The sequence below is a fragment of the Bemisia tabaci genome, chromosome 5 (assembly GCF_918797505.1).
Source record: "Bemisia tabaci chromosome 5, PGI_BMITA_v3".
Taxonomy (NCBI): Eukaryota; Metazoa; Arthropoda; class Insecta; order Hemiptera; family Aleyrodidae; genus Bemisia; species Bemisia tabaci.
The window spans coordinates 41762157-41778009 of NC_092797.1; the positions used below are offsets into that span (position 1 = coordinate 41762157).

The 15853-nt window shown below is 42.0% G+C and overlaps 1 protein-coding gene across 1 annotated transcript in view; it reads left to right on the top strand.

Moving 5' to 3' along the window:
* LOC109039133 (uncharacterized) overlaps positions 1-15853 on the top strand; it is a 424526-nt gene that overhangs the window by 219837 nt on the left and 188836 nt on the right. The window contains 1 exon segment of the mRNA XM_072300747.1: positions 12980-13178. Coding sequence (XP_072156848.1) covers positions 12980-13178 — 199 coding nt within the window.

Genomic DNA, 15853 nt, shown 5'->3' on the forward strand with positions numbered 1-15853 from the left:
TTCTGAAAAAAAAATATGCTTCCTCTTGATATTATCACATTGACCGAGTTATCCCAGTCAATACAATTTTGGATAGAAATTGCGCGGTCATATTTTCGTACAGAATTGGATTGTTTCAATTAGTTTTCCAACCTTAGAACAGATTTGCGTTACTTCGTGTGGAAAATGACAATGTATGGTAAATTTTACCATGATTCTGGTAATCGTCACTCTTCTGACATAAGGGCGTATCTCAATTTCCACGTGAGCCCTGTTGTCTGTTAAAATCCATGCCTTTCGGGGCTCAGATGAAAATGAAGATACACCCTTAAGTTAGAGGATCAACGACATATGCTATCTAAGATGTTGTTGATCTTGTTGTTGATTCCTTATTGCTACTGTATAAAAAAAAAAACAATGACACAATTTTTCTTCATCGACAATTTCACAAGTTTCCCAGAAAATGCTCATAATTGGGTAAAATTGGCAATTTCCGAATGTTCATACGCCTTCTCTCACTACGGCAGTATTGGACATCCGACAATCGGTCCATAAGTCACCGGGCGTGCAATCCGAAAACTGGTGGCTATTTTCAGCGATGAGTCGAAGTTACCGAAGGCGTAGCGTTTGTCACGCATTGGCAGGAACGGAACACGCTTCTCGGCGTGGTGTCCGGTCCGCACCGTACTACGGAAAAGCCCAGTAACTCCACCCTGGAGTGACCCTCGAACCGCATAAGATCACGTGCTAACCGCGGCTTTCGATCGAATGCACTTACGGTGGGAGCGTTGAGCGCGTCATAAAGTGTGAAGGCTGGTGCGGGAGGCAGAGACGACGGGAGCCGTCACGAATATGTTCTGGATGAAAACGCGAGCACCCTGAGCTTGACGTCGGTCGTCGCGTCCCAGGAAGGGCGTAAAGACGTCGGGATTATCATACAATGAGCGGCGTCGCGGCCCGGGGTGACTCCGCCGGGGCGCCTTGTTATAAACGCGCCGCATCATCCTCCGTAACCGCCCTCATTGCCAAATCTGCCGCGGTGCCGAAGAGAACAGTAACGCCCAAATTCTCGGAAGCGAGTTTTCTTCAAAATTCGACTGATTTAATTTAAATGTACCGACTGATTCAGCTACAAATAAAACAATAAGTTTTATCCAGTCCTGAATAACTAGAGTTTTGTGAAAGCAGCGAAATATGTTTCGCGATTGCTTAAGTGCAAAGTAACGTTTCGAAATCGAGTTTCCTTAAAAATTCGACTGATTTAATTTGAATGTACCGACTGATTCAGCCACCAATCGACGGTGTAAGTCGGATCACATAACTCGTTTGCGGTGTCTGAAAATCTCCGCCTCTATGTTGTTTTTTTAAAGGAGAACAAACTGACACCATTCCTTGAAGTTTTTGCAGAATAAGTATGACAGGGAGTCTACGACGTCGCAAACCGAGTTATGTGATTGCCGACTTACACCGTCAAAATGTCCAGCAACTATACAAATACATGGTTTTGTCCAATCCTGAATAACGAGAGTTATGAGCTAGCAGCGAAAATATGTATGGCGATTGCTTAGGTACGAAACCACGTATCTCAATTGCGGTGTTTCAAAATTTCCGCTCCTATTTTATTATTTCGAAGAGAAACTAGCTAATTCCATAGCTTGAGCTTTATACGGAATATTCTGCTGGCAGGGAAGAAAAATACACGGAGTGTTCAAGAAATTAAGCTGAATAATTTTCTTCAGAAAATTTAAAATATTACAGGAAGTCTGCAACGTCGCAAACGAAATTACGTGGTTTCGCACTTTGGCTTCATGGGACGAAGCCACTTATTGTTATTGTATCGACTGATGGACGCGACGCGAAATCGTTTGTAGCGCCTTGATGCAACTATTCGCGCTCGTTGGATGTCCGTGTTGCATACCTAAAAAGTTGAAGGCGTTTTCACTTTTCATTCCCTCGCGGTAGTGGCATAAGCGTCACTCAACGCTGTTTGGTATAGCGCTGCCGCGTTACCAACGAGTAAAGTAGTGACGCCCAATTTTCTAAATCGAGTTATGCTGCAAAATTCGACTAATCTGCTTCGAATGAACTGATAGATTCAGCTGGAACAGCAAAATTCGTCCAATCCTAAAAATAACGAAGATTTATGAGCAAGCAGCCAGTACGCAAAAATAGACGTCAATTCAGACAGAATAGCAGTTGACTCACAGTATCCTTAAATGAGCTTATACTTGCATTCTTTAGTAAAATGGTACCCTTTTATGTCAATGCCTGCCTTTAAAATGTGCTTGATGTTTGTCCGAATAACGCAAGCCTAGAGTCTTGTCTCACTTGAAATGGTTTGAATAAGATCCTTTAGATGAAGTCAAAGATAAAATTCGTCAATTTTCGATTTCAAGCCATATTTGTCAACGTGGCCACATGGAAGTGGCCAACAGGAGTTGGAGGAGCGAACGCAAACGCATCTCGGGCGAGCATACGGTGCGCGGTGCAGTCCCCGGTTCTGCATGTGCAGGGTTGGCGGTTGGCGCGGTGGCGCCTTTAACGGATAGAGGCGTAGCCACGAGTCACCGCCGCGCCGCACCGCGTCCGCCCGCTCAACCCGCGGCGAATCTCGCGGGCGATTGCGCCACGTTGTCAATTCTATTTAAAAATCCATAAATCCAAGCTTCGTATCTTTTACTTCTTTTTACAATCGAACGCTAGACTAGGTATGGGTTAAAGATTCTAATACACGAATCTTCCTCAGAATTCCACGTAAAGCGTGATACGCGAAACGGAATAACTAATACAAACTCCAAACCTAGGTAATATAGTGTTTCTTAGTGTTGCTTACGATAAATTTGAATCTCCTGTATTGAGCGAGTCAATTCAAAATGTGCTCCAACTTTCTTATACTGCGTTAAAGTCTCCTAACAGATCTTCTGTATCACTGTATGGATCAATAGGGGCAAGATGCGAATTTATGCATTCTGACACATGCTTTTGCCACATGCTTCCTGACCAAAATTTGGGGCAAAACACGATTCGCGCAACAAAAATTACTGAGATTAAAGCTTAACTTGACTAAGATATTAGCATTTTTAGTTTACGTTATTGTTACGGAAATTTGTAACTTCTCACTCACGAGAAAAACAAAATTGCGCATCGATTTTTGCAGGCGTTTTAATTGAACAACTTTCCTTCCCCACTTTGTTCTGTTCATAAGTGTTTAAAATGTGCAACAGCTGAATCAAAGCACCGAAATGGGGGTTGTCATATTTTCATACCGCAGAGGCTGTCACGGTAACGTCTAGTGTGCGATTTAACTAAAGAGTGCATTTTTACTTTTTTTTGTCGAGCTGGAATTTGAATTTTTGAATCGAAAAACGTTAAGATCTTGGTTATGAGTCACTTTCAATAATTTTTGTTGCACCAATCGTGAAATTCTAATTTACCCTATTTCCATCCACTTTATGTCAGTCGGAAATCGTCGCACGATGATACGGCAACGTAGGAACGGTGACATAGGCGACGCGCGCCGGCGCATTGCGGAGCGCCGCGACACCGCGTGGCGACTTACGAGCCGTATGCTCCATTCGTATAATCGTCACTAGTGGGTGGATCTGTAGGTAAATGGCGCTTACTTGAATAAAAAATTATTAATCGTCCCATTGTTGCCGCACTGAGCGCGACTGAGATTTAAATAATTTGAATGGATTTGAAGTACAAGCAACCTAACTGCATTATACGTGGATTCAATTAGATATGTACGCATCAACCCATCCAAAAGAGGTTTTCATTAAAACGAAATCGAAAGAAATTCGCAGTGTTGACAGCATAGCTCGACCACTCGCAAAGATAAACCTCTACAAATAAATGAAATATTTCATGAATTTATATCGATGAAACCAGCACAACGCGTGACTTTCTCTGGGGCGTTTCTGATTTCCTGTCATGTTTATATCTTTGAAAAACAAACAATCATCGTTGTCGCGCAAAATATCGTGAATTTTTCTCTGCTTTCTATATCGTTCAACAACGGCCCGCGAAAAATCATTAAACTTCCTCTCTGAAGTAAATATAGAGCGAACCTTATTATCAAACTTCAAAGATTAGATCCTTATTTTCTAAAATCACCATCTATATTTTAATTCAACCCTTAAATTGGCAACTTTTTAACCGTCTTCTTTTTCTTGAGACCAAATGACCTTGTCACATCGCCGGCTGAGCTCGTCTTCACCAACGAACGGAACCACCTAGATCATTTCCAAACGCATTGCTCCGCTCTAGAAAGACCCGCCCGCCAACGCTCGAATTTTGCCACTGCTCAGAAACCGGTACCTCGGTTATCCCAATTTTCTGAACTTAATTCTGCCTCCGTTACAAAGAGAGAAGCTAATTAAACGAGCATTAGACTTGACACATTTCAACAGAAATGATCAAAGAGCGCGTGGCTGCAAATGGAGATGCCTATTTTGGCGCGAAATTATCGGACGTCTGAGCAGATTTAGTTACTTTTGTCCTAACTTGGCAACGTAAGTTATAATGCTCTTTATGTCAGGTTATGCAACGCTCAAGCCGAAAGAGTTGATGGGACAACGTTAGTTTTTTATCGCCTTAAATCATTCTCGAGATAATTATGTTTAATTTATTCTCTTGTGTGATTGATGCAGTAGCTGCAAACGCTGGAGAAAATGTTGTTTTTGTAGTGTTCTTAATTTCAAATATAAACATTTTCTGTCCTAGAAAATTAAATATGAAAAAAATGCGATTATTTTTCCCATTGCGGATGCGTAATACTTTGTTTTACTTGGGTTCTCTCCATTATAAACGCTGGACTCAAAAGGCACCGAGACAAATGGACAATGACGCACTGGTAGATTTATTTAAAGTTTAGAAAATTTTACAGAAAAATTAATCGTTGGTAATCTTCGTAAAACACTCTCCTCGCAGCCAATAATTTTCGTCTTTGTAATCGAACGAATTATGAAAAATCCAGCTTGTATGAAAAAATGAGGGTGCTATAAATCTCAGTGAGCAAGAGTATTATCAATTTAGTAAGGCACTTATGATTTATGATTCTGCACATTTTTGGAGACTTAAACGCCGCGTAAGAAAAAACAACTAAAATTTCAGTTGTCGGTTTGAGACTACTAGGCCAAAATCTAAAGCAAATTCCTCGTGTCATATTGATAATAATCAAGAAATTGAGGCTAACTTTTCAAATTTGTTTCGAGATCTGGATCTAAACACTGCTAAATTCCGTCGATAAAGTGAGAAATTCAATTTTACTATTTCTTCAAAATATTTTCGAAGTTTTGTATTTGTTAAGAACAAACTTATAACAAAACTGATGGCACCAAAGTATATATAATACCTTTTAGTTTCTCTTTATTTCTATTCTTGTAATTTTTAAATTTCAAAAATCACTTCTCCACTTATACTATCTAATTTTTCGTGAAAGTTTCATTTTGAGGATACAGTCTCTTCATTGAACAAAATGTAGCTTTCAATAAACCAAAACTGATGCAAGTGGGCGGTAGGAAGTGAATCGTAATGAACTTATTTATTTCATTTCATTCGTCTTTCTCCTTTCTTCAAGAAGTGAAGGGACCTAAGGGCAGAAGCTACGCTCGTTAAAATGAGGGAGAAAATCAATTTGCTTTCACTGTACCGTGCTTGTAAATAATCACACAAGAAATGGACGCTACATTAAAATAACGTATTGCTAACTTGCAAATAAGGCTCACGTGTAGTTACTCGAAGCCTCGTTATACGTGATGGATTAGAATAGCATTACCATAAGAGATTTGTCTCTATCTGCTTATAGGGCTCTTTTAATCTTTGCTACATGCTTAGCACTTCTCTTCCTCCACTCTCTTCCTCTCTTTCACTCCTTCTAGCTTTTCCTTTTGGTCTCGAGATCGGTCTATTCTTGTGATAATGTTATTTAACCGCACATTTAACTCTGCGGACGATGCACAGAAACAGTTGTCGGTGGACACGCCCGTATGTCACAGTAACATGAGGTGTCAGATTATTCTTAACGGCTTATTGAAAAGCTGTCAACTCCAAAAATAGACGGGTTTTCTTTGAAGAGGGGCTTAGATTTCAACATGCTTATTTCCAAGACCATGATGGGTTTTTCACACTTTACAGAATTTAATCCTCCAATCGAGGAAGATATCCGGTTTGTTACATAACGCATTACTTATGGCTGTAGGTAAGTATTTTCACAGCAAAATTCATTTTTATCCAATTTCCAAAAAAATTTACGTGAACGCAGGTCATCCGGCATTTTTATGAAGAACAATACAATTTATTAGGTAGGTCAATGAAGAATTAGTAGGTGTCTGAAATTTCGTGAATTTCATCTCTAAGAAGAATTTGCTGAGGGAACTGAGCTTGAGGATGCCTTTGGTTTCTAAAATGAACATTTATTAGAGGATATGCGATCAAATTACCTAATCTGATACAGGGCCGGATTTACCTACTTGCCGCCCCCTTCTCATTCGTTTTGAAACATCAATAAAAACCATCAAATGAACGTGCCGCAGGGTGAGGGGAGGGGTGCATGAGACGCGTTTACTCGTGTTGGACACATTTTTTGCGAAAGCCCTGTCAACACACTAGCAAAAGTTCACGGAACTTTCGCAAAAGTTAAGTTCCGTAAACCTATCTCTGTGTGAACAAGGCCTTCCATTCGTAAGAAATGAACGTAAAAATTATTCAAGAACAAACATAAATGCGGTTTAATAATTTTAACTTGCCGCCGCGCCACGCTGACCGCAGTGGTGTGTTTGGCGTAATGCGTGAAGTATTCCTACAGTCCTGTAGGCGCTATGCGTTTCACGCCGACCGCCGCGCTGCGCGCCGCTGACCGCACTGTGTTTGACGCAATGCGTGAAGTATTCATGCAGTCTTGTAGGCGCTATGCGTTTCACGTCGACCGCTGCTGACCGCACTGTGTTTGACGCAATGCGTGAAGTATTCAAGCAGTCTTGTAGGTGCTAATATGTGTTTTATGCCGACCGCCGCGCTGAGGGCTTCTCCTTTTCATCTCAAGTCCTCATCATCATTGCTCTCTAACGCCGCACCGCTCCATGCAAAATTGGCGTGTTTGGTTTCTCTCTTAACTCGACTAATTAAAGGTGCTGTCTCTTGTGTCACCGAAAGACGCTTTTCTCGTTTGTAATTTTTTTTTCTGAATCCGATTTTTTTTACACCTACCTTTAAAAAAATTGCAAAATTGCCGCCCCCTAAATTTGCCGCCATGGACCGCGGCCCATGAGGATGTGGCCACCCCCATAATCCGGCCCTGATCTAATACATGTATTTAAATGGGAAATGCCGCCTGATAACGTCCCACGGCGGCAGATTTTCTCACTTTAGAATCTATTTGTCCACAATTTCCCATATTAGCACTGGAAAAAAAACACATTGGATCTAGAGTCCAGACTCTTGAAAACATTGACAAGAAAAATACTCTTGATTCAATCGGATTTTTGCTTGAATCAAAACGAAATCCGCTTAAATTAAGAGGCTTGGTTCTTGATTTAAGCTAGATTCTGATTGAATCAAGAGTACTTTTTCTTGTCGATGTTTTTAAGAGTCTGGACTCTAGATCCAATGTGTTTTTTTGTTTCTCACAATTTTCCATAGTTGAGGAAAATATTATGAAAAATACTTTGAACGCAGCTCGTTAAGCATTCTCGTGTGTGGCAATAAATTTTTTCGTGCGAATTCTCCACTCTCGATTGCGTTAGAAAAGTGAGTCATAGGATTCGGCCAATGTTCCCCTTTGTTAAACGGACCCAACTTTATCATGCGTGGGCTGGCAGCGGCGAAAATACGCTAGGAGGCAGGGGCAACCTGAAACACGACGCGCCCTCCACGGGCTCCGACTGTTACCAGGTCAAACACTCGTGGTCTTGTAATTCACAAATCGGTTTCGGGTCCCGGGAGCGGGGCGGCGCGCGCCGGGCTCCGAGCGTTACACCACCGGGACGGAGCATTTAACCCGATCACGACCGAGGACCCAGCGACGTCACGGGAGCGTTGCGCGCACGCGCCCTGGGGCTTGGACGCCGCGACGCCGCGACGCGACGCAGTGCCGCCTTCACTTTCTTCCAGTGAAAACAAAACGCGAGCGTTTATCGCGGCCCGGTTGAAAGTGACATCGCCGCAACAGCTGGGCCGGACTCCCGAGTTGGAGTGTGTGCTGTTCCCGCCGCGGCCCGAGTCGCCCGCTCGGCCGCTGGACGGGACGCGGGACGTCGCGTCCGACCGACGCACAATGGGATCGGACGATGCGTTTATGAAATGATTTTGGGAGCTTTGCATTTGAAAGATTCCACATAGCTATACTAGGGAAGACTGATTCCAAGCGGCAATTAATAAAATGTCCGCACTAACTGAGTTGATCCGAAGGTGCTCTACTTTTCTAACGCTGCGTTAAAGTCTCCTGAGATATTACTGCATCGCATTAAACAGCGATGAACTCTAATTAGATTTTGCTGTATCTCTGAAGCAATATTACTAATAATGCACGTTTTTAGCATAATTTAGAGCTAAATTTCATAAAATATCTTGGGGGAGGGGAGGACGGTTCAAAATTTTCGGAGTCGTTGTTACCTGGACATAAAATTTGGTCAAAAGATCTACAATCTGCAATTTAAAAATCTATCAGTTTTTCTCATGCGAGAAATAAAAATTCAACTCACTTGGAAAATTGGTTCACATCTTATTTCCTAAACTAAGGAAAATTATAGACTAGCACTGTAAACATTCAAATTTCCCCGCATGTTTAGATTATGAGTGAAAAATAGAAGGTGAAAACAAGAGTGGTTCCCATTTAATACGCAGAGTGTTTAGAGTGTTGGAGCAAAACCTTGGTCGTGGATACAGCGTCAAAAGACGCGTGTTTAAGTCTTAAAAATTTACTAGTGGGTGAGTGTTCTTGCCATTTTCTCGGTCATTTTTAATTTTTGATAGAACTAAACCAGCACTCCTTCTAGTTACTACTGAGTTCGGCTCTAGGAATCTGCCTACTGGGGAACTACTAACTGGAGGTTCTACTGGGAGGACTGGTCTATTCCACCGAGCGACATCAGCAAGGCCGGTCATGTTCTACTTTTCGACCGCATCCTCCCTTCCCCTCCCCCTCCCCACAATCTCATCTTACATCTTCTGTCCCGATCCTAGACGCCGCTCCGCATCGCGCCGGCGGGCCGTCAAGAGCATCCGCGCATGCGCATCCCACACCAGGACTCGGAACAAGGGCCAATTTTGAAACCAGTGACGTCACGTTAGGAACCTGTTGCATTCACTCTTGCTTTTGTTCCGTTGCTTGGATTATGTCAGATTGCCCGGTTTCTGTTGATGGTCAATCTCTTTTTGTGTTGATCGTGCGTGGCGTGGGTTGCCGCTAGCGTACGCTACGCGAGTCGGCGCTTGACCTCAGCGCGTCCGTACGAAGCTTTCGTGCCTTAGTGTGAACGCATCCATTCGAAAGAAGTCCAGCTCCATTGGAAAACTTAAAAGAGAACTTATCTGTTCAAGAGATAGATCGAATTTTAGGATTGAGGGGTGGAAACCGGTTAAAGGCTAATTTTCTGCACAAGGGCTACCATAAATGGACTACATTCTGAATTTGGGACTACAATATCAGGCTCAGTTAAGAAACGAAGTACGATATACCATCAGTATATACCTGTGCCTATTTATGAGTGTTTTTACGGATAGAGTCAGAAATTATAGTCCCGAATTGCAAAATGTAGCCTTTTAAGCTTTGTGTGAAGCTGTGGAGCCGGGGTGACCTATATCACCTATATGTCTTTGCCACTGGAAGCGCAAAAATGCGCAACAGTCTCTACGCTGAATGTGCTGAAGTTAGGAGTGAAAATTGGACTTTGTGCCAAAAAGAACTGTACATAGGGTGCATGAGATTTAGTCTTAGCATAAATCGTCCAAGATTTGCCAATGCGCATCTAATTTTAAGCAATTTCCGTAAGAAACAATCCGCTTTCCTCCCAGCAAAAGTTTGCAACAATCCGTCCAAAATAAAATCGACGATGAACAAATTACGGATAACAATCAACCCTTCACTTCCATCCTACATCCATTTGAAACACGCACAGCGCCCTAATTGCAAGTAGAGATGTTATTGCTCTCTCCTGCCGATGAGATTCCACGAGTGTATACGGATGAGTTCACCTGGCGGGTCATCACTCATCAGGAGGAAAACCGAGAGCGATGCAATCGGTGCGATCGACGAGGAGCGGTGGGCGAAATTTATTGACCTTGAGCTTTTCCACTTGATCTCCCCTGAAACGCGGGTAACTCACCCGAGAAGCCAGGAACAATGGAGCGTGAATGAAACAAAGAGCCGGAGAAAGATCATCTTGTAGAATTTTGTCATCGACTCCACCGCCGAACCGAACCGCAACAGGATGTCGACGCGCCAAAAGTTGCCGATTTACCCGACGAAACCCTGGATTTCCACGCTCCCTCGCCCTCGGCCACGTCACTTGCAGACGTATATCTTGCAACTTCATGCGTCTAGGCAATGACTTGACGCCTCCCGCTGCACGTCAAGTGCTCCGACTATCCTTCTGCAGGCATTTCCTTCTTTCCTCTTGGTAGGTTGCTCCTTTTTCTGCCGCATGCCTCTTCTGGCCACCCATCTCAGTTTCTATTTCTTCTCTTCATCCGTCTGTCAGTATGTCTCTCAGTTTTTTATTTCCATCAGAGTTTATCGACTTTGACCTCATCGACTTCTTCATCCGTTTTCCGTCGTTTCTTAATATTTCTTTCTTTCAATTTCGATTTGCCTCCTTTTTTCTGCCCATTACCATTTTTATGAACTTCCGCAGGATGCTTTCCTAGGTTTACAATATAATTTTACTTCCGTCTCAAATTATTGAACGGTCTCTTTGTGAAGATGCAGGGATCTACAGTAATTTTAGTTTGGAGACCAACTTTGCACCCAGTTTCGTCCAAATATCATATTTGTTTCGTTTGTTGGTTTTCTCTTACGATGAAAATTCACATCTATCACCCATATTTCCAATTTAGGTATTGAGTGTGAACATTTCCACCAATTAAAAGTATCTCTTCAATTATTCCTCTCTCACATTGACTGATATACGTTAGACACATTGCGCCTTCAATTCGGTAACTCTGCAATATGTGCTGCGGGAGGGTTGAAAGAATTTCATCCCTGCTTTTCATGCAAAGGCACACATTTTTCAGCAGAATTTCAGTTCAGGCCTCTGTGTCGTTCACACTCCCACATTTTTGGAGGGGAATTTAAAAAGACTGAAATATTTCTCCGGGTGTTTCACTTTCGTTTAAATTCCGCATAAATTTTCTGGCCGTATTAATTCGAGCTTTTCTGTGCTCCCCCCTCCCCCTCCATCTCCAGTCCTGACGGGAGTGTACAAACTGACATATTTCTCCAGGTGTTTTATTTTACAAATCAGGTCAAAGCATCTTGTCACCCTGTAAGCCGACGCAGAATCGATTACGCCGTAAGCTACCTGACAGCACGGTGCACTATTGTCCGGCTGGAGCTTGGCTGTGGGGCATGAGTAAATAAAGAGTTTTAACAACAATAATCTCGGGCGATTGTAAATCGTAGCGTTTAGAAAGTTCATGTCGGTTTGGCAGGGGCTGCCGCCGTGACACTGGGCCTGGAATGGTGCTCAACCGCCGGGCGGCAGGGCGTTGTTGCTTGTTATTTATTTTCGTTTATTTCTCGCTTTTTTTTCTTTTTTTCTTCGGACGTCGTCGTGCTTCCCGCTTCAGCCGTCTTATTCAAATCGGCCGCAGTCGAATGTCAAACCGGGCGATTTATCAAACTGACCCCGTGCTGCTGCAACTGACCGTTGTTAGCTTGGAGTTGTCCGACACAACTTTTGAACAGAACAGGATATTTTGCGTTTATCTGGAGGGAAATGGTCCAATTTATCTTATAGTTTTGCCGGTAACACGGAGAAAAAAATTTGATTTTACGAACCGGATAGGTCAGTAGGCGCTTTCCAGTTCAGAGAACTAAGCTCTAAGTGATCGAACCAATTGCTTCAGTTGACAGATCTCAACCTCAATTCGGTGAACAAAAGATTCAGTTTTTTGAACCGAAGAACTTTCAACGTGTTCCATATCAACCGAGGTTTTTAGGCTCGGAGGACTGAAGCCTCAATTCGGTGAGCTGATGCTTCGGTCGTTGAACTGAACCTTAAGTTCGTTGAACTAAGCCTTTAGTTCGTTCAACTGAGCCTTCGATTCACTAAAATAAAGTCTGAGCTTGCTAAATGAAAAGCCAGCTTACTGACTTATATTCGGTTTGTATAATTAGGTTTATTCCTCTGTGTAACATGATTCGATTTTTTTGAATCTGTGTAAGAGTCCATTGGAACTGAAGGAAGAAAGAAAGAAAGAACTGAGGAAGAGACGCTGTAAAGATTACCTCTATACCGAGTAAAGATTACCTTATAATTGGAAATGAAAAACCTATCAGAAGTTACGTAAATTGGCAACGCCGCCGCCGCTCATAATAAACGTGCAATATGTCTCCATCTGAATTTTGATCTCCATCTCGCTAGAACCTCCAGCAATCATTCCATTATTTTTATTCTACTCCTTGATCTATTCATAATTCAAAATAATCATATCAGATTGCAAATCGTAGTAGACTCGACGCTTGACTTGGGGCTCGTGTACGTGAATTTGTGATTTGTTGCCGGGGTTCTATTTAAATCTCACAACACGGCATACCATTTAATTTAAATCGTGATTTAATCCTGACTTTAACGCTCATTTGAAAATAGAAATAGGTTATACTGCACGCTAAAGGACCGATCGGCCTTCCTGCAAATCTATAATTTCTGTGATATTTAGATTCTCTAAATCTCACACCATTCCATTTACTGTTTCACCTAGTGTCAGACTATAAAGATGTTCTCTGAGTCTTTCTTCTAAAAATGTTCTTATTCTGATATCGGAAATGTTTTGGTTTCAGGTCAAAGGACACGGAGGCGTCGGCTATGGAACAAGAGGGAGGGAGGTGTTCTTCTTGAACCTCGAAGATGGCTACTTCGGGTGTCAAGTGAACGAATCCACGCAAGTCCTCCAACTCTTCGAACTTTCGCGACTCTGCGATGGCAGGCCAGACTGCTATCGCGGTACCGACGAACTCGCCAACGAACTGAAATGCAGTCGTAAGTACCTTCACCCTTTTTTCTTAGTCAACTTAGTATCATCGACGCTCTGGCAGGATCGCTATCAGTGGCGGTTGGGTGTCGCAGAGCGTACAGAAGCGCTGTAAGAGCGACTTGTTAGTTAGTAATAGTGTCACCGACGAATTTTCACTTGCTCGTAGCTGGGATCGTAGTCTGACAGACTCTGAGCGTGGGAAGTGTAACGTTTGGATGACTGAAATCGACAAAAGCATATCTCTATCACGATGTTTAAACATCTCTGATCATGATTTATTTAAGAAAAAACTAACAAAGGATCCTCTTGGTGTTTTTCGTGAATATTGTTGAATGAATGATGACAATGTCCACAAAATCTCAACCAAATTCGATGTGTTCTCTAAAAAATAAACATAAGCGAAGACTTAACACGTCACAATCGGAAAAACGCGTTTTTCTGCATAATCCATAAATATGTCAGATGTGGGTGCATTGAAAATTGGAAGAAAGATTAATAGACAAAATAAAAGGAGAAAAAAGGTAAGGAAGAAGAAGGAGAGAAAGAAAAATGGGGAAAGCATTAAGCTCATGCTTTCCTGAAAACTCGGTGGGTTATAGGATACAGCATGGACGGTAACTCAGGGGTAATTTAGATTTTGATGGTATCGTCGTGTTCAGAAACAACAGTGACATTGAATGAAATTTCACTAGTATTCTCAGGATCAGTCTTTATCAAAAAGTACGTGTTAAGTTGCCACAAAAGCACGGCAATTAAGAGGAAGAGAAGCGTCTCTATCGGCGGTGAGCTTTATTAGCGATCCGACGACTGATTGGACTTTAATAGCCGCAACTGCCACAGAACGCTACACTGGACGTTGCACTGTCTTCGGCCTCTTCATTAGTCCCTGTACTGTACTTTCGTGCTAAGGAAGAACGCCATATAAGTCTTCAAATGTTGCCAAATTGTGCCTGACGGATTATTTATTTTCAAGAAAAGTTATGAATAGTTTTCCTTGAAACTTTCAGATACATTAGGTAAAATTGCGAACAAAATTCGCTGAAATTTTGGATGATAAATATCCAAAAGTTTTTCAGAAAAGTCTTATTATATCAAAGAAAATTTGGCAACGTCTGAAAGCTCTTACGGCGCTCTTCCCTAGCAATGCAGTATACTCCCCGTCGCGTGTCGCGTCCCGGCTGCCGGCGGCGTTACTTTGAACCGGCTTCGGATTGACAACCGGGTACACCGGCTTCATCCAATGTTAGCCGTTGCCATTTTCCAGTTAAATTTGTATGAAATAAAGGAGAATGATTGATGTAGTTTCTGTTTTTTTTTAAAATCTCAGCAACGCTGCAAGGGGAGAATTGTTATTCCTGTCTCTCTGCAGGACGAGTGTCGATTGGCCGCAGAACCACCTCATGCCGGGAGATAGAGTTGATAAAAGTCAAGTTTACAAGGTTGAATAGACTCGCGACGTGTGATGTATTGGGCTGTGTTGTCATTTAGGTGAAAAAATCGAGTTCAAGATCATGATCTATGGATTACATAATTTTGTGGCAATGATTGTGGATGCCAGCGAATCCTAAATCTCACGCTTTCCACCCTTCAAAGGGACATTGTCTGAGCATTACATCAATGTCTCCCAAATCCTACCAATACAGTAGAAACAGCAGATTAACACATGGGCAAACAAGGCAAAAAAAATTAAAACACTGAAAAAGGCAGAACTTTTTTTAGTGTTATAATGTTTTTCACCTTGTTCACCCATGTTCGAATAGACAATGAATAAGAATCAATGATAAAGTATCTTCTTTCCCTCCTATTACTTTTTGGGCTCAAAGGGTAAATTCCGGTTTTTAGGAGCGAGAAGTCTGAATTTATGCATAATAAAACATTAATATCTTGTTTTGGAGTCACTTTCAATGATTTTCGTTACACAAATCGTGTTTTACATGAAATTTTGATTCCGTTCCGTTCTCATCTCCATCAGTTCGCCTTCAATATCTCGGTTGTGCAATTTGAGCGGCTTGGGAGCAGTAATAGTTGCTCATTGCATTCCGGGCAAGATTGCGCGATTTGTTCATATAGTTGTAGCGGTTTTATAATGCTACTTCCCGATATTACCTGTTGTTTACTTGCTGTATCACAATCGCAATGATTTGAAATTATATTCGAAACCACGGGATTCCGTTTATATCTCTTAATTTCTCGCTACCCCAGATGATACCTCCTGTGACAGACCTCCTGTGAATATCCCTTTTTGTCTCACAAGTATATCGTTGCCAAAAGCAATGTTGCCTTTCAATGTCCTTAACATTTCTGTAAAGTGAGATTAAAGGCAAAGTTTTACAAGCACTCCGTGCCGACATACAAGGAAAATATGGGATAGGTATAGAAAAAGAGCACATTGGTGTCCTTTAAACAAAACTTCACACTTACCTCTATAATCGGAGGTTCGTTTAAACACATGACATTTAAATGCGGTTGATTATGCGGGCTCCTGACATTTCGTTTTAAGCGATGAGAGAAACCATAGTGAGTCGCGGTGATAAAACTTCCAGTAGAAATTTCCACCAGAATTTTCTCGCTGTACATGTGAGTATCAGTACCTATCTGATTCCTCCGGTATTTCATATTCATTTAATTCATCAGCCTCATCCGCTTCATGACGTTTAAACTTAACTTTTGTGCTAAGTCC